The following is a 23,619-nucleotide window of genomic DNA, read 5'->3' on the forward strand; positions in this document are numbered from 1 at the left end:
GTTGGAAGGGACCTTAGAGATCATTTAGAACCATAGAATCATAGAATCACTAGGTTGGAAGGGACCCACTGGGTCATCGAGTCCAACCATTCCTAACACTCCCTAAACCATGCCCCTCAACACCTCGTACATCCGTTCCTTAAACCCCTCCAGGGAAGGTGACTCAACCACCACCCTGGGCAGCCTGTTCCAGTGCCCAATGACCCTTTCCGTGAAAAATTTTTCCTGATGTCAAGCCTGACTCTCCCCTGGCAGAGCTTGAGGCCATTCCCCCTTGTCCTGTCCCCTGTCACTTGGGAGAAGAGGCCAGCTCCCTCCTCTCCACAACCTCCTTTCAGGTAGCTGTAGAGAGCAATAAGGTCTCCCCTCAGCCTCCTCTTCTCCAGGCTAAACAACCCCAGCTCTCTCAGCCGCTCCTCATAAGACTTTTTCTCCAGACCCCTCACCAGCTTCGTTGCTCTTCTCTGGACACACTCCAGAGCCTCAACATCCTTCTTGTTGTGAGGGGCCCAGAACTGAACACAGGACTCAAGGTGTGGTCTCACCAGTGCTGAGTACAGAGGGAGAATCACCTCCCTGGACCTGCTGGTCACACCGTTTCTGATACAAGCCAAGATGCCATTGGCCTTCTTGGCCACCTGGGCACACTGCTGGCTCATGTTCAGTCGGCTGTCAACCAACACCCCCAGGTCCTTCTCCTCCAGGCAGCTTTCTAGCCAGACTTCTCCTAGTCTGTACCACTGCATAGGGTTGTTGTGCCCCAAGTGCAGGACCCGGCATTTGGCCTTGTTAAACCTCATGCCACTGGTCTCAGCCCAGCAGTCCAGCCTGTTCAGGTCCCTTTGCAGAGCCTCCCTACCCTCCAGCAGATCCACGCTTCCACCCAGCTTAGTGTCATCTGCAAACTTGCTAAGGGTGCACTCAATGCCTTTATCCAGGTCATTGAACAGGGCTGGACCCAGTACTGAGCCCTGAGGAACCCCACTTGTAACTGGCCTCCAGCTGGAGTTAACTCCATTTACCACCACTCTCTGGGCCCGGCCATCCAACCAGTTTTCAACCCAGCAGAGTGTGCGCCTAAATTTAGTTGATGATTAAAGAAAAGAATTTATTATGAATTATAAATAAAAAATATAAATTAAAGAAAATAAAAGCTTTTCCTAAGCGTGTCTCAATACCATCTATGATAATGAAGAACAATTTATGGTCCCTCATGGTGGACAAAGAGTTGCCTTGAGCCAGCTTAATGCCAGAACAGCTACTGATTTAGTCTTCACAATATCACGGAATTATAAACTCATAGGATTCTTTGGATTGGAAGGGACCTTAAAGCCCATCCAGTTCCAAACCCCTGCCATGGGCAGGGATACCTCCCACTGGATCAGGATGTTCAAAGCTTTATTTAGCCTGGCCTTGAACACCTCCAGGGATGGGGCTTCTACAACTTCTCTGGGCAACCTGGGCCAGTGCCTCACCACACTCACAGGAGAGCATTTCTTCCTAAGATCTCCTTTAAATATCGTCTCTTTCAGCTTAAAACCATTTCCCCTCTTCCTTTTCCTGCACACCCTGATAAAGGGCCCCTCCCCAGCTTTCCTGTAGTCCGTTTCAGTACTGGAAGGCTGGTATAAAGTCTTCCCGGAGCCTTCTTTTCTCTGGGCTGAAAGTTACATCTCTGGAGCTCCTCTCTCATGTCTATAGTCTGCTTTCTTTTTGTAAGATGTCTCCTTTTGTGTCTGTGCCCAGCCATTGGTCTTTCATCACGCTCCATGCAATGTCTGCTTACTCAGTTTTCTCTATCTTTCTCATAGCCGTGTTTTGAATGTATTTAATGATCAAATTTTTATCGTTTTAAGCTTATACTCACAGAGTTGTTTCTGTTAAAGACTTTTGCAGATAAAAAGGTTGCTTGGGCATTTTTAGAACTTTCTGGAATTCTTTTATTAGTTTTGGTGGACTTCAAACATTTTGTCTAGTACAAATAAATTAATTCTGAATTTTTATCCTGGTCCTCTTTTTCCTGGGAGCTCATGAATATCTCTGTCATTGTGCAGTTCTCTGCTTTGGTGCTGTCTCTTTTCAGTTTGATGTTTGAGAGGTCTCTGGTAAAATCAGGCTACGTGTATTGCTTTTTGTATGTTTGGTTTTGGGAAATCATGATGGAAATAATGATCCAGATCATATTTTTATATGTATATATGTCATATAGCTGTCAGGTTAGTTTTATAAAAGTTAAATAGGAAAGAGAAGCTTCCAGAGTACAAATATAGGAATGTATTATCTTTTTTTTTTTTTTTTTTTTTTTTTTTTGCATTCTAGGCTACAATTTTCAGGTATTACAGTAGGTACAGATTTCTTTCAAACCCTGCATTGGTGTTCAGATTCACAAAGGGCAAGAATTGGCATATTTCAAAAATCTAGCCTTGCATTCAGAGATCTCCTCAGAGTGGTAACCTCTTACTGAAATCACTTTAGAGGGGAAAGAAGAAAACTACAGTTTTAGCTATTCTAGTGCAAAAGGTTAGATGTTAGAATATCTTACTTTTATTTCTTTTTTAATATTCCAGATCATTCAACATTTTCCAGCTCCTTACATTGATCTTGCTATAAGTAGATGTCCCTAGGTATCATGTTTACCTCCGTTTATCCCTTTTCAGAGTTATTCTCAATTCATGGCACATTCTTCTCGTTTCTTTTATTCTTTGTCTTTCATTATGCTCATTTATTTAAGGAAATTTTTGTGTTGCATAACTGCAGTACAGAGACTTTACAACTAAAAGCTGTAAACTTTTAAGTAAAAGATTGGTCATGTATTCTGCTATATTGACATGAAAAATAGCCTCTGTAAAACAGATTGAAGCTGGATTTCAATACTGAGTCCAGGCACTTTATGTCATGGAATCGTAGAATCATTGAATGGTTTAAGTTGGAAAGGACCTTAAAGATCTTCTAATTCCACCCTTCTCCCATGGGCAGGTGACACCTCCCACTAGAAGATATTCCACTATGTGTTTTTATATATATATTCTTCCCTTTGCCATCTATGTTGTTTGAGTATTAGAGCAGAGCCCTGGTACTGCTTTGGTTTGGAATATTACAGCCATTTTTATGAGCAAGGCCTTTATATAAAAGGCCTCTATAAAAGGCCTTTATAGATCCTTATTCTTGAACCTACTCACATTTGTCCTGGAACATCACTCCCCTAACAGCTGAAAGGGAAGTTTCCATTTGCCTTCTCAGGAACACATCACAGCTGAAGTGAACAAGTAAAGTTTTATATCAGAGAATCATAGAATGATTTGGGTTGGAAGGGACCTTAAAGATCATCCACTTTCAAAACCCCTGTCATAGGCAGGGACACCTTCCACTTGATCAGGTTGTTCAAAGCCTCATCCAACCTGGTTTTGAACCATTCCAGGGATGGAGTATCCATTACTTCTCTGGGCAACCTGTTCAGTGCCTCACCGCCCTCACAGGAAAAAATTTCTTCCCAAGATCTCATCTAAACCTCCCTGCTTTCAGCTTAAAACCATTCTTCTTCATCCTATCCCTGCACTCCCTGACAACGAGCTCCTCCCCAGCTTTCCTGGAGCCCGTTTTAGTCCTGGAAGGTTGCTATAAGGTGTCCCTGGAGCCTTATATATAAGACAGCAATATTCATGCTAATGTCATTGGTTTTACTCTTTGACTTTGTTAAACACAAGTGGGTTGGGTTTTTTTTTTTTTTGGTCTTTTTTTTTTCTTTATTTTGCTTTGGGAGCTACAAAAGTGTAAATATTCAGGCAAACTAAAATGCAATCTAGTCTCAGCTTCCTAATAATTTGTGAGGTTGTGATTTAGTGGATTTTTAGGTTCTTTTCCCCACTCAAATGGTCCATGCTCCTAGAACGGGTTCTGGACATTCTCTCTCAAGTCACTCTTTGCTCTCTGCAATCAGCTACCTCCAACTCTGGCAGGTGCAGTGATCAGAAGGTTCCTACTCTTCAAAGGCTTGTATTTTGTTGCCACGTCTCTCAGAGATTTGGGGGGATTGTGTTAACATTTTGTTTATTCACTGCTTTGTATGGACAACATCAATGTTTCAGCCACCTTCTCGCATTTTGCGGTCATCTTGTCCTGGGGCACTTCACTTTGCAAGTGATTTGTATTATGACTTCGTGTTGTCTTTGGCAAGAGAAGGACATAATACAAGTCCTAAAGCATTGTCTGGATTAAATCGTTATAGACAATTCCATTTCTGAAATGATCAGTCTGCCACCTCATCCCTGGCAATGGATTGTATCTGGAGACGACTTCACATGTCTTAGTGTCTGGTCCAAAAGAGCCAGAGGGCTGCGAAGTCATAGAATTGTAGATTAGTTTGGGTTGGAAGGGACCTTAAAGATCATCCAGTTCCAATCCTTGCCATGGGCAGGTACACCTTCCACTGGATCAGGTTGCTCAAAGCCGCATCCTGCCTGGCCTTGACAACCTCCAGGGCTGAGGCATCCATGATTTCTCTGGGCAACCTGTTGTGCCTGTGGATTTCGCAGTTAAGTAAACAGAGATGAAAGGAATGATTTAGTTTCTTAAAGGGACAAACGTTTAGATGCTGTATCTGAGATGTCCATATGGGGCTGACATTCTCACAAGGTATGAAGGAGATCTTCTTAGTTACCTTAGTTACCTTAGTTACCTTCTGGAGTGTAACTGAAGTCCAGATGATTTGTCCTAAGCCATCTCAAATACATGACATGCTTTCATGGCACAACTGAATTAGTTTCTTTATTTCATGCTGCTGAAAATAGTGCCCTATTTATTGAGCTTGTCAGAAATGACTTTTTGCCTGGAAAAGGTAAGTAGTACAGCCAAGTTTTTTTAACATATGAAATTCTTACCTGAAGTCAAAATTGCATCACCATATAAATTACACATATCATGACAAAACTGATTTTTTTTTATTATCTTGTAGTATTTAGAGAAATCATGTTGTATATGTGGCAAATCGATTATGACAAACACAATGTAATAGTGGGTTATGCTCTGCAAAATGAGGATAACGGAATCCAAATTTAGAAAGTACTTTGAAATCTTTAGGACAAAGGCATGGTGCAACTGTGACATAGTATTAATCTTCTATCCTCCGTGTTTTTTGTTCCCATGGATAACAGGATATATTTTCTGAGCAGATCTTTATTCACAATGTTTATCTGTTTTGATAAAAAATATAAACGTAATTTCATCAATTTAATTTTCCAAAGGAGATTACATTGAAACAAACTTCTGAGCTACTAAATTCATAGCTGTACAACAGCAGAAATCAATGATACAAGAAGTAGACTAAAGCTGTGTGGAATGTAATGCAGTGGGATAATGATTTCTCTGCTTTAGTTAGTGGCCAAAGTTTGTGTTGCAGTTCCATATGGGTCTTATGCCCTAAGCAAAGGGCAATAAATTTAAGTTATACACTCCAAGTTCTTACACTGTGGGATCTGTCCCTGGTTCTCTTCTGTTGCCATACTCCTTTTTTATGTTGTCCAAGAGTGACCTATATACCTAATATTAATCAATGAATCAATGTGTTTCTAATGTATAAAAAAGCATATATATCAATAAAAGGCAGCCTTTTATGTTATTTTTGTTTGTCACAGCTTTGTTAAAGTAGCCTTGTTACATTTCCTGATAGACATTTTCATCACTAACCTAACAGGAAAAAAATATCAGATAAAGAATTAATTTGGAGGGAAGTGAATGGGTAGGACTGCAGAATACAAGGACTTAAGTTCTGAATGACAACATTTTCTTCTTGTAAGGAAACTAAATTCACTCAATCCAAAGTATCCAATAGAAACCTAAGCTGAGTAATTTGAGATCTAAAGTTGTGGACGACTAAATCTTTCCTGTAATATGAATAGTTTGAATCAAGGGATTATGTTTGCATTCATGATGTGTTTCCAGAGTCAGGGTTATAATTTCTACTATAAATAAATAAAATTTCCCAGAAATTTTGATTTATCTTAGTGATTTTACTCTATTGATGGCAAGTACATCATGTGTTTGGACATACTTTTTTTGCTAAGGAAGCTCTGTATAAAAAATAGAAGTCTTTCTTCCCTTGTTTTGAAGTTTTTTTCTTTCATATATTACTGATAGGATTATTATCAAAAACAGGATAGAGAAGTAGATAAATGAAATGCAGCAACTTTGAGGAGTGTCATACTAGAGGGCGATGAAATAAATGAAAATTCTGGTATTATCTTCCACATAAAATGAGTGGGCAAAATATAATAAATCTATTGTGGACTTCAGCTCCTCTAAAATATAAACAAAAGGTATTAGTTTAAATATACAGTTAGATTAAAACTGTGTATTGTATTAGAGTGACTCCATAGTAGGACCACGAAGATTATCAGAGGGCTGGAACACCTCCCGTAGGAGGACAGGCTGAGAGAGTTAGGGTTGTTTAGCCTAGAGAAGAGAAGGCTCAGGGAAGACCTTATAGCAGCCTTCCAGTACTGAAAAGGGGCCTACAGGAAAGCTGAGGAGGGACCTTTCATCAGGAAGTGCAGAGATAGGTTTTAAGCTGAAAGAGGGAAGATTTAGATGAGATATTAGGGAGAAATGTTTTCCTGTGGGTGTGGTGAGGCATTGGCCCACGTTGCCCAGAAAATTTGTGGCTGCAACTTGACTGGAAGGTGTCCCTGCCCATGGCAGGGGGTTGGAATTGGATGGGCTTTGAGGTTCCTTCTGACCCAAACCATTCTGTGATTCTGAGATTGTGCTGTTACTGTGCTGTTAGGAAGGCTTTGGAACAAGCAGTAGATTTCCATGTGCTTTCTTTCAGGATATAGAAATAATTACACTTGGAATAAAAAAAAAAAAAAGATGGACTCTGTATTTTGTTGTACTCTTCCAAAGCCTGGATGCTAGTCTAGGGAAGAAAATGGAATGATTTGTACTGCTTTTGCTATTAAGTGTGTCAGACCCAGCCAGGAAAGTGAGAAATTTTTGACATTTTTCAAAACCACTTGTCTTCAGTGAAATATCTTCATTGCACCATAGTCTGTTCATATGACTATAGTTTTGATCTTCTTTCATTTCGGGTCACTCTCCAAAACGCCTTTCATGAGACACATGGTGATTTTCTGTATTTTAAATTCTACAAAATATATTTTTGTTTTCAAGAGCCAAGCTTAAGGTTTTTCTAAGACCAATGGTCATTTTAGCGTGCCAGTTTTACAGAAAGCATACATTATAAACCAGTTACACCCAAATTCATGGATCCATGGCAATGATGCTGTCAATAATACAAGATTGCAGTTAGTGATGAGGCTAAGGTTCTGTGATTCTCGATAGTTCTTCCATATTTAATCCTTCATTTTATTAATTAACTTCATAATTAATGTGTCCTAGCCTCAAGCTACCATTTCTCACTTGCATGACCACTTGTTCTGTACTATATTGCCCTTTTCTAGTGTTGACATTCACAGAGGCCAGATGTTACAAGCCTGGCATTGCATTTCCAAGGCAATTGAGGGCTCTTCATCAGGGAGTGCAGGGATAGGATGGTGGGGAACGGGTTTAAGCTGAAAGAGGAGAGTTTTTGGTTAGATTTTAGGAAGAAATCTTCAATTGTGAGCATGGTGAGGCATGGGCCCAAGTTGCCCAGAAAAGTTATGGCTGCTCCATCCCTGGAGATGTTCAAGGCCAGGTTGGATAAGGCTTTGAACAACCTGATCGAGTGGAAGGTGTCCCTGCCCATGGCAGGGAGTTGGAACTGGGTGGGCTTTAAGGTCCCTTCTGACCCAAACCATTCTAAGATCATGTGATTCCATGGTGCCAAGCATAACTGGTTTGTCGGTAAACACAATTTGTTCACAAGTAAAGACTGTCCATCTTATGTATGATTTAGGGTTAAATTTCAGCTTTAAATGAGAACTTTGTAGATGTGGCAATACTGTGTCTTTCCGTCCCCAACACTGTAGCTGAAAGATTGTAACTCACAAAGTATAGAAACTGTAGTTGGGTTAGTCTACCTCATTAATCATGATTAAAAGAAGATAATGCAGAAGTCTCAACTCCTTTGCAGAGGACAGTGTTTAGGATAGCAAGGCTTTGTTAAAAACAAGTGAACAAAGGAAAAAGGGGGAATTCACTTATATATTCACAGCGTTTAAGGATGTTAAAGGCTCAATGCATTATTTAATTTGACATAGGTCATTAAGTTTCATCCTTTTGCTATTTTATTAAGCACTATAAATTTTTCTTATAAGTTTAACTGATGTTTGTCTGAAGTGTCTCTCCCAGAAGGAAATGTGACTTGATTTGAAAACATTGGGAGATGAAGAATCAAGCACTTCCCTTGGTTTATAGGACGTAGGTTTATAGGAGTATGGAATGATCCAGTGGTGTAACTGAGCAGTGTAGTGATTTGTAGCAAATAACTGAAGAGTGACTGCTTTTCCATTTGAATGTCCCTGCTTTCCATTTCTACCACTTGCCCTTGATATAGAATCATAGAATAGGTTGGGTTGGAAGGGACCTTAAAGATCATGCAGTTCCAACCCCTCAATACGCCATTTCATTGCTTGTTAAAAGGCCTCTTTTGCATTCAGTCAGTCTTCCTGAGAAGATGTTTATATCCTTTAATTAAAAAACTCTAGGTCTTTTGTTCTGAAATGCTAAACATATCATGCTCTTTGTAGCTGTCACTGAAACTATTTCGGAGGAAATGCTTAATCATAGAATCATGGAATGGTTTGAGTTGGAAGAGACCTTAAAGATCATCCAGTTCCAACCCCTCTGCCATGGATAGGGACATCTTCTACTCTATCAGGTTGCTCAAAGTTTGCTCTCGAACACCTCCAGGGATGAGGCATGCATGAATCCATGTCAGGATTGATCTCTCCAGTGCTCTTCCTAACAACCTCTTTTTTACTTAGGCATCCCAATTCAGTCACTTTTCCATTTTACTGCAATGGATTTAATTACTTGGGTAGTATCACTTTTGCCCTTTCCTCAGAGATTGTTCCCTGTTTGTGGGTATGGTGTATGTCACTTTTTCCCATAATTAGAGATTTTATGTATGACTGTTTTTAATACATTTGTGATTGAGCCCAGCGCAGCAAGTAATCGCTTTACAGATCATTCTATCAGCCTTCTCATCGGAGTTATCCACAGATTTTATAAGTTGAGACTTTTTACTTCTCTAAAATTAGTTATGGAAGACTTTAACAGGAACAGGCTTTGTACTAGTTCCTGCAGAGGACAGATAAAAATGCTGCCATTCAATGCTTGTTCCCTGTAGACAATTTTTTTAGAACTGTCATTTAGATAATTCTTAATCCATTTAACATGTGCAGTATTGATATTGTATAGTGCTAATTTTTTAATCAGACTGTCATGAAGTAAGAGTCAAATGCATTAATAAACTCTAAGTCTATTACATCCATGCTATTACATCCTACATTTATTACAACTAGACTTGTAATTTCATGAGAAAATGAAATCTAGTTTGGCTGACAAGACCTATATTCCATACAACCATGCTGACTGGCATTAATTATATGCCTATCTTCAACAGTTTTTCTTCAGTTGAATGCTGCATGAGATGTTCTGTTGTATTGTCCGAGAGCAATGTCAGACTAATCCTTTGGAGTATGTGCTTCATCCAATTTTGTGATCTCTGTACCCTGACTGGCAAAGTGACACAACTCAACACAGAGATATCGGGTATCACGTATCACCACCAAACCAGTTTTCCTAGGATGCAGACGTTTCTCCCCAAATGAATGCTGAAGCAGCTTACTGACATCTGCAAGAAGTCACTGAGATATTTTTTGAAGCTGAGAATCCTTTTGAATTAAGTTAAATCAGAATATACTCTTCAGGAGCACACTTCGTGGCCCGCAACTGTGAAAAGCACTCATTCCAGTGTGAGCCCAAAGTAATCTCTCCCAAAGTGCTTGCGATGTGGACATTCACCCTAATGAGGCCAGAACTAGTGAACAAAATAGTGAAGCTTTGCTATCTCCTTTAGTCCTATAGACTATGTAGTTGTGGTTTCTTTTCCTTTTATGAGTTCTTCAGTGTATACCTATTTCAAAATTAAGAAGAGAAAAAGTGTCAGTAATAGTGGTCTTACTTTCAGATATCCTGTTCAGCATCTGATTATCAAAACCAATTTACTGCTGAAGAATTGTAGAATCACAGAATGGTTTGGGTTGGAAGGAAACTTAAAAGTTCATCCAATTCCAAATGCCTGCCGTGGGCAGGGACATGTCCCACTGGATCAGGTTGCTCTAAGCTCCATCCAACCTGGCCTGGAACATCTCCAGGGATGGGACAGCCACAGCTTCTCTGGGCAACCTAGACCAATACCTCAACACCCTCATAATAAACAATTTCTTCTCATATCGAATCTAAGTCTTCTCTCTTTCAGCTTAAGAAGAATACGTAGGATTTTAGCGAACAAAAGTAAGAATTTTTTGTATCTGTACCATAGAAATTTTAAATACTTGCAAATAAGAAACAAGTTAATCTAGTAGTTTTATTTTGGAGATTTTTAGAAAAAAGCACAATATTCTTTGTTCAAACTGACAATCTGCTTTATTTTATATTCACCCAGCTAATTTTGCTGAAATATATGACTGAACTTCTGTGGAAACAATGTAACTAACAGCATTTTGTACCCCATTTATCACTGTCGCCTTTGTTCTTTTACTTTCGATTTGATGGGGTAAAACCCTAAGTGATTCTAACAGTCAGCAGAAATGCACTTTACAGCAGTTCATGGTTCGATAAGCAAATTTTCTCATCTTTTAAAATTTTCATTTACTGTGTAATTAATCTGTCTTTAGTAAAACAAATAAATACAATTGAAGAAAATTCTTTAAGTCTGTGCACCACATTGTAGCTGCTGCATGTGCTACCTTTTGTAGGCACTAGAAGAGGCATGACTTGCTGTGGTCCAAGCAGAATTTTCTGCCTTCCAAGCAGAAATTTCTAGAATTTATGGAAAATTTTATTTTGATTAACAACTGCAGGATTCACTGGCCCATAGGGATAAATTGGCTTCTTGCTGTATAAGATTGACATGTTTTAATATAACTCTATAAAAGAATGTGAATCACACTGAGAAGGTAAAGCATTATATTTTATAAAGTGGAAATTCACAATGGATAATAAAACACACATTATCTTCTAGTTCAATGCTAACAAAGTCATTAAAGTTATTGAAAATATAAAGAAGAATGTGAAAAAAAAAGAGTAGCCACGTGTTCATGCCCTTGTATACATGAAATATTTTACTGCCTCTTCTGAACATTGGGAAAATCACCCTGAAAAACTGAAAAGTAGTCAGGAAACCATGAGTTGCAGGAGGCAAGTGCATAAAGATGGGCTACTCACTGTCTCTGCAAGCACAAGTACAGAGGGCTCTCAGAAGAAGTCAGTGGGAGGCAAGCTCATGGAAAAGCAGTTGGTTCTTCACGTACGGTGTAGTGGATATATAGAATCGTAGAACCACTTAAGCTGCAAGGGGACTTAAAGGTCATCCAGTTCCAACTCTCCTGCCATGGGCAGGGACAACTTCCGCTGGATCAGCTTGCTCAAAGCCTCATCCAACTTTGCCTTGAAAACCTCCAGGGATGGGGCAGCCACGACTTCTCTTGGCGACATGTGCCTCACCACTCTCATAGGAAAAAAATTGTTCCTGAAATCTAATCTAAATCTCCCCTTTAGCTTAAAACCATTCCCCTTCTTCCTATCCCTGCACTCCCTGATAAAGAGCCCCTCCCAGCTTTTCTGTAGGCCCCTTTGAAGTTCTCTAAGACTTCTAGAAGGTCTCCCTGGAACCTTCTCCAGGCTGAACAAGCCCAGCTCTCTCAGCCTGTCTTCATATGGGAGGTGTTCCAGTTCCTCAGATCACCTTCATGGCCTGCTCTGGACTCACTCTAACAGAGTGGACGGCAAGTGCTGGTTGCTGGCTCACGTTGAGCTTCTCATTCAGCAACACCCTCAAGTCCTTCTCTTCAGGAAGTTCTTTAGGCTATTTATTTCCTTGGGTAAAGAGAGGCAAATCCCTTTTTATCAAAGTGGAGCATGAGGGAGTAGTTATGGCGCTGCTTGGATTTTATAGTTAGATTCTCCCAAGGCTGGACTAGCTATAGATGGAGCCCACATATCATGTAGGAACTGCTGAGTGGCTGGATGTTCACAGGTGAGGTGCTCTCAAGTCAACCCTTTGAAGTTGTTCCACTTTGCCGGAAATAATTAAATGATTACTGGATACAGTAAGTTAAAAAGAATGAGTTCGCTTCTCTAATCTGCTGGCTTAGGCACTCACCTGGGAGGTGATTAAGAAGGAGAAAATCTAAACACTAGGAAGAAAAAAAAACTGAAAAGGAGAGCTGAGGTGTCACTCAGATGTCTTTTTCTATTGCTCTTTACAGGAACATTTTTGCCAGAGTTTGAATCCCCAATGAAAGAGCTCGCTGTAGCTAATCCTCTGCGAGTGTCTATGTTTTCTAAGTGGGAAATGGATATAGGATAAACAGAAAATCTGCTGTTGGCACACAGCCCTCTCTGCCAGGGTGTAATAAAGTCTTATCATCTGCAGTGAGGTTCTTCAATGGCTAAGCTCCTTCTAAAGCTGAAGGAGAACTGAGCACCATAACTGGAAATCCGATAATGGCACCTATAAATAAAGGATTTCTATTTGCACAGTTAACAGCAAATGAAATTATATTTAGTGATTCAATAAATTATTTAAAAAAAGTGATTCAGACTTTGAGCTTTTCTGGGGAGAAAGCTTCTAGAAATGTTCATGCTTGTTAAAACTTTTGGAACTCAAAGTGAAGCGAGCTTTTGCTGTGGAATATTAAAAATCAGCTAATTAAAAGCAATAGGTGAACTGAGGACAGCAGTGTTCTCTGACTTAATATAGATGGATCTTTCATGAGACATTCTGAAAGAGGCACTAAGGTGTGGAGCTGAATATCACTGAAAGAATAGCGTCTATCACTGATCATTTTAAATTGTTTCAGTTGTTAAGTGGTAGCCTGTTAAATTTCTCCTTAAAAGGCATACAGCTTTCTTAAGAACAAGTGAGTTTATTGTTTCTCTTTGATTACTGCCTCTCCATTTTAAGAAATCTTACAGAAAAGATTTGATTAGAAATATTTCAATGATTTTTTTACAATACAAAGGAGTGGTCAGCTGGTTCTGTGTCTGTTCTGTTTGTTCTCTTGATGTGGCATTATAGCAAATGTGTGAAACCTACAGTGAAATGTGATTATTATGTTTTCAAAGTTGAACTTAAGACTACTATAAAAGTGAAATAAGATGGATTAGGAGTTGCTCTGTAGAGAAGAACTTTGAGTGTTGGTAGGTGAGAAGTTCAACATGAGCACTTGCAGCCCAGAAAGCAAGTCATATCCTGAGCTGCATCCAAAGAAGTGTGAGCAGCAGGCCTCTACTCAGCTCTCGTGCAATCCCACCTGAAGCACTGAGTTCAGTTCTGGAGTCCTCAGCACAAGAAGAATATGGATCTGTTGGGGCGAGTCCAGAGATGGTCATGAAGATGATCTGAGACTCAGTTGGAGCACATCCCATGCAAGGACAAGGGGAGAGAGTTGGGGTTGTTTAGCATGGAGAAGAGAAGGCGTTAGAGTAGCCTCACAGTACTTCAAGTGGGCCTACAGGAAAGCAGGGGAGGGTATTTTTTATCAGGGAGTGCAGTGATTTGATTGGGGGGTTTCAACTGGATGGTCCTTCCCAAAGTTCTTCCCAATCCAAATCATTCTATGAGAGGCCAATCTAAGTTCCCTTTTGCTACTTTGGCTGCAGCTGAGTCATATTTGTCATCGATGAGCTGGTAGTTTCCATAGGGTAACCTCTTGGTGGTTTTGGATTCCTTGTTGTGAGGCATACTGCACCTGCGGAGAGATTGCTGTGGTTCTTTTCCTGTCCCCTGATGATATTTTCTCTCTGTTCCTCTTCTAGGAAATCTTGTGTTTAATCTGTCCCACACAGAGCCCTTTACCTGCCTGTTTGCTTATATGTACCCAGTTGATTGGTATCATTTCCACTAAAATTGTTGGAACATGGGAGCGCTCACCGGAAATTACTAAGATTGTTCTTTGCAGAAATACCCAAACCATATTCTGAAAGAAAATCCACTAGATTGTGGGAAGGCTTTGAGGAAAATTAGAGGTGAATCTGATAGGACCAGCAGCGTTACCTCCTTGCTTTTCCTCAAAGGATGAATATTGATTTTAAATCTGCTCTCACTTCTACCAGTCTGTTAGCCACACATCTGAGGATTTTTTTCTTGAGATCAGGCTATAGTTTTCAGAGTAGCCCCATTATTTCCTTATTCAGAGGGAAATAAGAAAGCTGATTCTTTGAACTTCTGGATTAGTCAGTGCAGACAGTGTTGACAAGATGTAATTGCTGCTTCAATAGAGACGAAAGGTAATGCCTCTGTTGTTTTGAAGTTCTTTAAGAAACTCTCTTGTGATCTAAAGACAGTCATCTTAGACAAGCAATTTGCTGCTGAGTGATAAGGACATTTCATAAGGTTCACATTGGCTTAAAATAAAGAATAGAAGTCAGAAGCTAGTCCTTAAACTCTGTTTAGTTATATGATATAGGCTTGCAAGAGCTGGGCAGACCGCTGTGCATTTACTCTTTTTCCTTATCTCAAGCAACAATAAAATGCCCGATCTGGGCTTCAGCTAGAGCAAACCCCATTATTTTAACTGTTAGTCCATATTAGTTTGAATTTTGGGGTTGTCCTATGCAGAGACAGGAATTGGACTCGATGATCTTGTGGGTCCCTTCCAACTCAGGACTTTCTGTGATTCTATGAAATCTGGAATAAATTCCACCCCGATCTAAGCTGGACATCAGTTCATGCCATAGGACAGAAAGATCATTTCACTTCATTATTAAAGCAATTATCTGTGACTTGTATTTTTATTTCACTGAGTGTATGAACCCTTTCTGTTAACCTACCATGAGAATTTGTCTTCAGATAATGAGTTGCTTCTGTGGATGTAGGTGAAAGAGGAATTGGGCCATCCTTTGCCTGGGCAATATCCTGGTGGACAGGATGGCATGGCTTTAGCTATAGGTTATATGAAACTTGTACATTTTTGTCTTTTAATCTCAGTTAGCTTATCTTTGTTGTATTGTGAACAATTCTGTGAAGCATACAAGATAGGAATCAAACTGATTGTATCAAAATTTTCATTACTGATATCCCAGATGTGTCCCTTTTTACTTCCCTGCATTCTAAACTAAATTTAATCCCAGGCTTTTAAATCCCTTTCAATAGCTACCCCACCCCTCTGTGCCTCATTTAGGTTTTCTTCATTTCAGGCACCTCATAATCTGAGATAATGCTGCCATAGTTTTCCCTGTTATTTTCTTTAATATATCCTAACATCTTTTTGTTTCTTTGTACTTTTCCTAGTTAAAACTTCTCTTACAACTGTATGGTGTTTCTACTCAACACTCCTCAGTTACTCACAGACTCTGAATTTTCTTGCTTGGTGACAGCTAATTCAGAACCCATCACTGTGCCAGATTCAGATGGTTGCAGCATAGCATGAAATTCAACAGTTTTGTTGGAGTCAGTTGAGTAAATCTGAACTTTATGCTGTTATAGATGAAATAAAAACCTTGTCTAGTGTGATCAAGGAGCTTATTATTTTTTGTTTAGTTTCAGTTTTTGTTTAACTAAAAAATAGAAGTTCTTTTCCCCCCATTTATATATATATATGATGATAATAAATATGCCTACATTTATAAATTGTAAAATATTTAATATATATAAAATATAAAATGCTTGTGTGGCACTCAGTGCAATGGACTTCCACCGTGGGATGTCTGAGCACTTATGTCATATAGTCATAAAATCATATAATGGTTTGGAAGGGAACTTAGAGATCATCCAGTTCCAAATCCCCTGCCATGGGCAGGGACACGTCCCACTGGATCAGGTTGCTCAAAGCCTCATACTACCTGATCTTGAACACCTCCAGGGATGGGACATCAATGACTTTTCTGGGCAACCTGTGCCAATGCCTCCCCATCCTCACAGGAAAACATTTCTTCCTAAGATCTTGTCTAAATCTCCCCTCTTTAGCTTAGCGGTAGCTTTGTCTTATCCCTGCACTCCCTGATAAGAGTACTGGAAGTCTGCTCCAAGATCTCCCCAGAGCCTTCTCTATGCTGAACAAGACCAACTGTCTCAGCCTGCCCTCATACAAGATGTCTAACTATTACAATCAAAGTGAATTACATGCCCAGACCCTTTATATTTTGTGAATCTGGATCTTTCAATAATATTGTGAGTGATTAGACACATAAGGAAGGAAAAGGAGGCCCCATCCCTCGAAACGATCAAGGTCAGGTTAGATGGGGCTCTGAGCAACCTGATTTAGATAAAGATGTCCCTGCTCCTGCAGGGGGGTTGTACTGGATGACCTGTAAAGGTCCCTTCCAACACAAAGAATTCTATGAAAAAATCCTGCCCATAATGTAAATAAAACATAGGAATAATATGTTTTAATGGGCTCTATCACCTGCTAATCCTCCTTGAACTTTGCCTCCTGTCGCAAAGTTCAGTTAGGCTCTCTGTGGCTCTTTTTGAAGCCCATTGACATCAGTGGTTTGGATTGTGTGGGATAGTTTGAAATTATTCTTGTGATCCTTGAAATTTGTTTTTATATCAATTATTTTATCCATATCTGACCTCATGGAAATGAAGCCCATTTTTACACTGTCAAGAGAACTTAGACATGCAAGTTTTCATATTTAAATGTTATATTTAGAATATTTTAAACTATTTTACTAGTTTTCAGTTACGAATTTTTAAGAAGTGTTTATTTTTTTTCTCTGTAAGAAGATAAACTACAGAAATAACATCAGTATCTTACCTTGTTGCCTCTTGGGACAGTTTATTTCATCATGGCCTTGTCCAAAGTAGCAAACATTGTAGAGCTGGTATGTATATAAAATATTGTGGAAAAAGTGTTAAGTATAAATGATAGTAAATCAAAACACTTTTAGGGAAAGAAAAGGAAAACAAAGGATTGTCCTTTGAATCTCAGATATAAAAAATGAGATATGCATTAGCTAATTCTCACTAATAACACCTGATTTTATTTTGTCTTTTAAGGTAAAACTGGCCACACAGAGGCTGTTCGAGTAGTATATCAGCCAGAAAACATCAGCTATGAGAAACTACTCAGAGTCTTCTGGGAGAACCATGACCCGACACAAGGTAGAGTGATGAGTGAGCCAGTATTTAATTATCTTACTAATTACAGCTGGGATAATTAGTGTTGGAGCTGCATGGAAGAGATGAACCTTGAAATCACACTGGAGCTTGAGAATATGATTGCAGACATTTATTGACAGAGAAAGAGAGGGAGAGAGAGAATGAGTGTACAGAAACTCATAGTCCCCCTCCTCCTTTACAGCTGTCTGTGCTGGGAAAATTCCCACAGAGTGGCACGGTAGACAATAGAGCATTTTTTTTCAACTTTGATTATGACAATTTCTTCTGTAATGCTATCTTTTGTCTCTTAAATTAAAGCATATTTCTTCTCAGCTTCAGAGCTGGTCATTTTATTTGTGCTAAAGACCTTTACCCTTCATATAATTTTTTGTTTGTTTTTTATGTTTTTCAATGGCAGCAAATATCTTTTATGATTAGAAAAAACATAAAGGGGTAAGAGATGGCATGTAGTGTCACCAGCACAGCATTCAAGCTACGTGCCACATCCAAAGTTTTTATTTAATTTATCTTTCTTCGAAGATGCTTCATGATGACATTATACACAACTGTGCAAACATAAATGGGAAACTGTGTTGAGAAAAGAGTTTATGTGTTTATATAGTTTCAATAAACATCACCCTTTCTACCGTTTCCCAGAAATATGACAGGAACTAACTAATTTCAATATTTTAACAGCTATCATAATTATGCCACTTATTACTACATCTGGGAACAAAAAATGCAGATGATACCTTCAAAATATGATACCAGAGAAACAGTAATTCTGAGAAAGATCCAGAGGTTATTGTGGATAAGTGTCTTCCAGTGAGCCCAGAGCATGACACAAAGACAAAAATGACTATTGCACTCCTGCCTTAGTCAGGAGCATGAAAGCTCTTTTCTGTAAGCACAGTCAGTAAAATCTCAGAACATAAATCTGTTAAAGCATGTCCAGAGGAGGTCGTGAAGATGATCTGAGGGCTGGAGCATCTCCCATCTGAGGACAGGCTGAGAGAGTTGAGCTTCTTAAGCCTGGAGAGGAGAAGGCCCTAGGGAGACCTTAGAGCAGCCTCTGGCACTGAAAGGGGCTGCAGGAATACTGAGGATGAGTTGTTTATTAGGGAATGCAGGGATAGGACAAAGGAGAATGGTTTTAAGCTGAAAGAGGGGAAGTTTAGACGAGGTATTAGGGAGAAATGTTTTCCTGTGAGGGTGGTGATGCACTGGCACAGGTTACCCAGAAAAGTCGTGGCTGCCCCATCCCTGGAGGTGTTCAAAGCCAGGGTGGATGAGGCTTTGAGCAACCTGATCCAGTGGGAGGTGTCACTATGAAGAAGTAATCTTTCCAGGTACTTAACATGAGGAGCAGTTGCCTCACAGTGAGGTTGACAACACCGCCCTAGATAAGCTATAACAAGTTCCAGTAAATGGAAGCTAAAGTTTGAAAAGTTCTACCTTGGAATAAAATAGTTTCACAGCTCTCAGTGTAATTAAATATTGGAGTCTTTTTCCATCACCATCCTTTTGAGTCTTTAAGATGAGATCATTTATCATTTTAAAAGAGGCACTTGATTCGAGTCATGAGAAGAAATTCTGTGTCTGCATGTCAGACATAGTGGCCTATACTGGGATCTGTTGATTTATAAGTCTCCCTTTTCAGCTCCTTCCTTTATAGTTGTGTTCAGAGCAATTTGATGGCACCATTCTAGAAGAACTTCCAGCTCTATATTAAGACAATGGCCATCTTCAAATCTTGCTTCAGGAGCTTTGTGGTTTGCTTTTAGGCATCAGGAAGGAGGGTTTTCCCCCTGCCCTACCAGTGGGTAGTTTTAGGTCTTTTTTTTTTTTGTTCTTTTTCCTTTGGATTCTGAGAGATTGGCCATGACCAAAGGCTTCTTTCCAATGTGCTGGTTGTTTTGGTATAGCAGAGAATCCTCTTTCTGGATAGTTGGTCCGCGTGTCTTACTTCCATGTTGAGGTTCCTCCTGATTGCCAGATCTGGCAACTAATGGGCAGGACAGGATAGGAAAGGATTCTTTACCTTCCAAAGCAGTATGAGGAGTGGATTTCTGCTGAAATAATCTGGGCAACTACCACTTAATCAGTTGTCTGCCATGTCTGTAGTTCTGGCTGTGACAGCGTACGGTTGGACTCTGTGTATGACAAATATACAGTAAGTCAGTCTCTGCTTTAGGCTGATTGAAGTTCATATGCTGGACACAATGTTATGTGGGTAAAGTGTACTAGTTGTGATAACAGGTCAGTTCAGATGAATTTATGATTCCTCTTGCCTTTAATACAAAGTAAAATGATGAAATTATGTCTTAATATTTACCTTCCATTCTCACTTAACTGAGGTTCAAAATAGTTCTAGTCTGTGCTTTCAGAAGAAGGTTGGATGCTGGCAGATGTATGATTCACTCTGATTTCTGGCAAGTGGGAAACCATCACCTAATTAGCCCGGGCACAGAGCCATGCTAATGTGCCTGTATTCCTTCTGGATTTGAGTTAATATCTCTTCATGACACTGGGCTATGTAGATACCCAAGTCATTCACAGCTATCTTGGTCTTCTATGTGGCATTGCAGTGCTTGGCACAAACATACCTAAGCCTTTATTTAAGCTTGGCTCAGTGGAATTTCCAAATGGTTCTTCTGGAACAATTTGCCAAAAATGAGAGCATGATTTCATGCACAGAGAAGATGAAGACTCTGCATACCTAGACTTGGATAGGATGCTTTACCTATGTATTTTTATGGTTGCTTCACGCTAATCTCTGTCAAGAACTTTGGAAAGTTCATCACATCTTTACCACCTTTCTTGATTTGAGGAAAGCCTAAACCACAAGGTCCTAGTTTCAAGTCTCTGTGTTTTGTAGCATAGGGATGGTATGCTTGTATACCTTTTCAAGTTTGTACAGTTAGCCATAGAAGATTTCAAAGATGGAATAGTTTATTTCCCTTGATTTGCATCTACTCCCTACTTTTAGCTTGCTATGGGAAATATGGTTTTATGTTTTTATGGTATTGTTATTTTTTTTATATGGTTTCATGGGCTTTTGCCTGTGAGGGTAGTGAGGCATTGGCCCAGGTTGCCCAGAGAAGTCATGGATGCCCCATCCCTGGAGGTATTCAAGACCAGGTTGAATGAGGCTAGGGGCAACCTGATCCAGTGGAAGATGTCCCTGCCCATGGGGTGATCATTAATGTCCCTGCCCGTGGATGATCATTAGTGTCCTTTCCAGCCCAAACCATTTTATGATTCTATGTAAAGATACTGAAAGTGGGAATTATCTCTCCAACCTATGATATTTTTCTGCTTTGCTGAGGTTCAATTATGTGTGCATAGTAAGTCTTATTTAGCCAGGATTATAAGCATGCAGGATTCAGTCTGTGAAAGTTTTTTTTTAGCAGATAAATTAGGAATATTTCTTATTCATTAAATTTGACACACTCTTTGGATGAAATCAGCATTTCCTGGACTTCTTATGTATAGCTGTCATTCGAAAGTAGAAGAGCCTTGTCTGTGACACTGTCTTACCTTCTCTCCAGAAGCTGCACTAACACCTAGCCCTCCCACCTGCAGCAGAGATAATGGACTTGTCTAATTGTTCTGTCATTAAACATCAAAGATGTACATTCTGTTGTAGTAAAGACCTTTGAAATATTGATACAGATGGTACCAAGTTGCTAAAGAGTATAGACTGACAATCCTATCATTTGTTATTATTTGAGCATATTAATATTCAAAAGTTCCTGCTTTCCAAGCAGTTGGACCTCCTGTCTTCAAGATGAGACTGACATATCACTGGGATTCAAATTTTCTCTGGGAGGCAGCCTAGGTCTTGTATTCTGAAGCTCTTGAGTCTGAGTATTATACAGAAGTCTACTGAAAAGCAAGAACCTTTGATCAAGTCAACCAGTCTATGAATTGAAAGAGATTCTCCCAGATGAGCATCTCCAAAATGTGAGGCCCTGATAAAGTCCTCCATGACTGTTAATTTTGGCTCTATTTTATAATTCATTAAATTCGGGATACTGAAAAAGCAACAAACAAACCCCTGACTTCTGCTGAGTGACATATGGTTGTCATCTCTGTTCTGCCTCTAACGCACAGATCAGCATTCCTTCTCTCCTAGGAATGATCTTATCTATAAGAGGATTGCTCTGTATAGCTCTATGAGTGCTCGAGGTGGTTGCTTCCTTATCAATGACACAGAAAAAGAGAATAAATGCAGTATGCTGAAAATACTGCAAAAGAATATTATAGCTATTCACTTTATACATGATTTTATTTTTCTAAAGTGTATGGGGGTTTAGGCCAGATTCTACATCACCTTGTTTTTACACTAAAGGGGCCATCGTCAGAGCCTTTGAGATTTTTAAGATATAAGCCTGACTCTCTCCTTAAAATTGAACTCTGATGATGGTTCTGCCAGTGCCTCTGATGTCTATCTAGAATGATGTGGACTTCCAGACCATTGGTTTGTCTGTGTTATGCCTCAAAATGTAGTTTCACGAGTGCTGAGAGCTAATCTTTGACTTAACTATTAGGGAAAAGGGTAATTTTCTTCTTTCTTCTGACATCTTTGCAGGGCAAAAGCTCTTTCTTTGTGTTGACGTTGACAATCACAATATTCTCTGATCAAGCTGAAAATTAACCTTGCATGAATCAAAGTGAAATGTAATTTTCGGCCAGGACTTAAATTGCCAGGAGCATGACTGCTAGTGGGACCACCCTTCTGGCATTAGCATTGTCCTAACATGTGTGAGCCAATTGCAAAACCCAACTGTGCTTATGTTCAGGGACGAAAATGTCATATTTTATCTAGTCAGAAATTTTGGCCACTCTTTGTGTGGTGTCAGAAAGTATTTCTCAGAACCTTTGGAAAAATCTGTCTGTTACCAGAGGAGTCTGTCACTGTGCAAATGCAATTTCTGTAGAGCATATTACTGCTCATAATGCTCCTGACCCTCTGAAGTTATACAAGAAGTCACCTGGAGTCCTGTATTCAGTTCTGGAGTCCTCAGCCCAGAAAGGTCATGAATTGGTTAGAGTGAGTCCAGAGGAGGCCAAGAAGATGATCAGAAGGCTGGAGCACCTCCCGTATCAGGACAGGCTGAGAGAGTTGGACTCGTTTAGCCTGGAGAAGAGAAGGCTTCTTACAGAAGGAGACCTTCTAGCAGATTTCTGGTATTTCAAGGGTCCTTCAGGAAAGCTCTTTATTGGGGAGTGCAGGGATAGGATGTTGGGGAATGGGTTTAAGGTGAAAGAGGGGAGTTTTAAATTAGATCTTAAGGAGAAATGTTTCCTTGTGAAGGTGATGAGGCTCTGGCCCAGGTTGCCCAGAGAAGTGGTGGCTGCCCTGTCCCTGGATATATTCGAGGCCAGGCTGGATGAGGCTTTGAGCAACCTGTTCCACTGGAAGGTGTCCCTGCCCTGGCAGGGGGGTTGGAACTAGATGGGCTTTTAACATCCCTTCCAACCCAAACCATTCTATGATTCTATGTGTCAGAGATTTCAGCCTAGCCCAAGGCACCTTGTTGGTTGGTACAGAAGATAAGCAGAAGGCAACAGCAATACTATTTATTTCTCCTTAAAACATGTTTGGGGCAATGAAAAAATCCACTCACCCCCTTTAGTTCTTTTCTCTCTTGAAAATGATCCACAATGATGCTTTCTCTGGTAATTCTTCTACCTATGTTTGTCAAGAGTACCTAAACCTTTCCAGCGCACAAGATATAACTTAGCTATGACCACCAATCTCTGTTGTGAGGCCCTGTTGTACACAAATCCCGTCCTTTTCTTTGGTTCTTCTGGCTTTCTGTTTGGATTTTTTAATTAGTGGAAGGAGCTGACAGGAAGCTAAGGCTCCATACGTTTGGTTGCACTCTGACAGTGAGGTGAAGGGCAAAGGCAACCATGGTCATAGCTGCCTAGGAGCTTCTGTAAATCTGCTTCTAGCCTTAGGGATTCTTTGAGTAGGAGCATACAGAGAACCAAAGTCACTGGTAAGCAATCTCATTCCTCCTTTCTGTCATGAAGAAGGCCTTATCTTGCCTGTATTTGCACAGGAAATGTAAGCAGAACTGATATTTTTCCAGCAGTTGAAGACTGTCTGTACCACAACAAACTCATCACCTGCCAGATTCATTCAGAACATCTCTTAGTCCATATGTCTTGTGTATCCACAATAAAGAAGAGATGTATGAGCTGTTTCTCCTCCCTGTGACCTTCCAAACATTTTGGCATTTGGCTTTAGTGCTGATATATGAATTCTCCAGATTAATATCTGTTTTCCATTGTGCTGACCCATTTTAGTGGCAGAGGGTATATTTATTTCTCATCAG

The 23,619-nt window shown here is 39.8% G+C and overlaps 1 protein-coding gene across 3 annotated transcripts in view; it reads left to right on the forward strand.

The window, feature by feature from the left end:
* MSRA (methionine sulfoxide reductase A) overlaps positions 1-23,619 on the forward strand; it is a 308,591-nt gene that overhangs the window by 169,462 nt on the left and 115,510 nt on the right. For all 3 annotated transcript variants that reach the window (XM_054062226.1, XM_054062228.1, XM_054062227.1), the window contains one exon: positions 17,168-17,272. In XM_054062226.1, the coding sequence (XP_053918201.1) occupies positions 17,168-17,272 (105 nt within the window). The remainder of the gene's footprint in view (positions 1-17,167; positions 17,273-23,619) is intronic.

This window comes from Cuculus canorus, chromosome 3, assembly GCF_017976375.1.
Source record: "Cuculus canorus isolate bCucCan1 chromosome 3, bCucCan1.pri, whole genome shotgun sequence".
Taxonomy (NCBI): domain Eukaryota; kingdom Metazoa; phylum Chordata; class Aves; order Cuculiformes; family Cuculidae; genus Cuculus; species Cuculus canorus.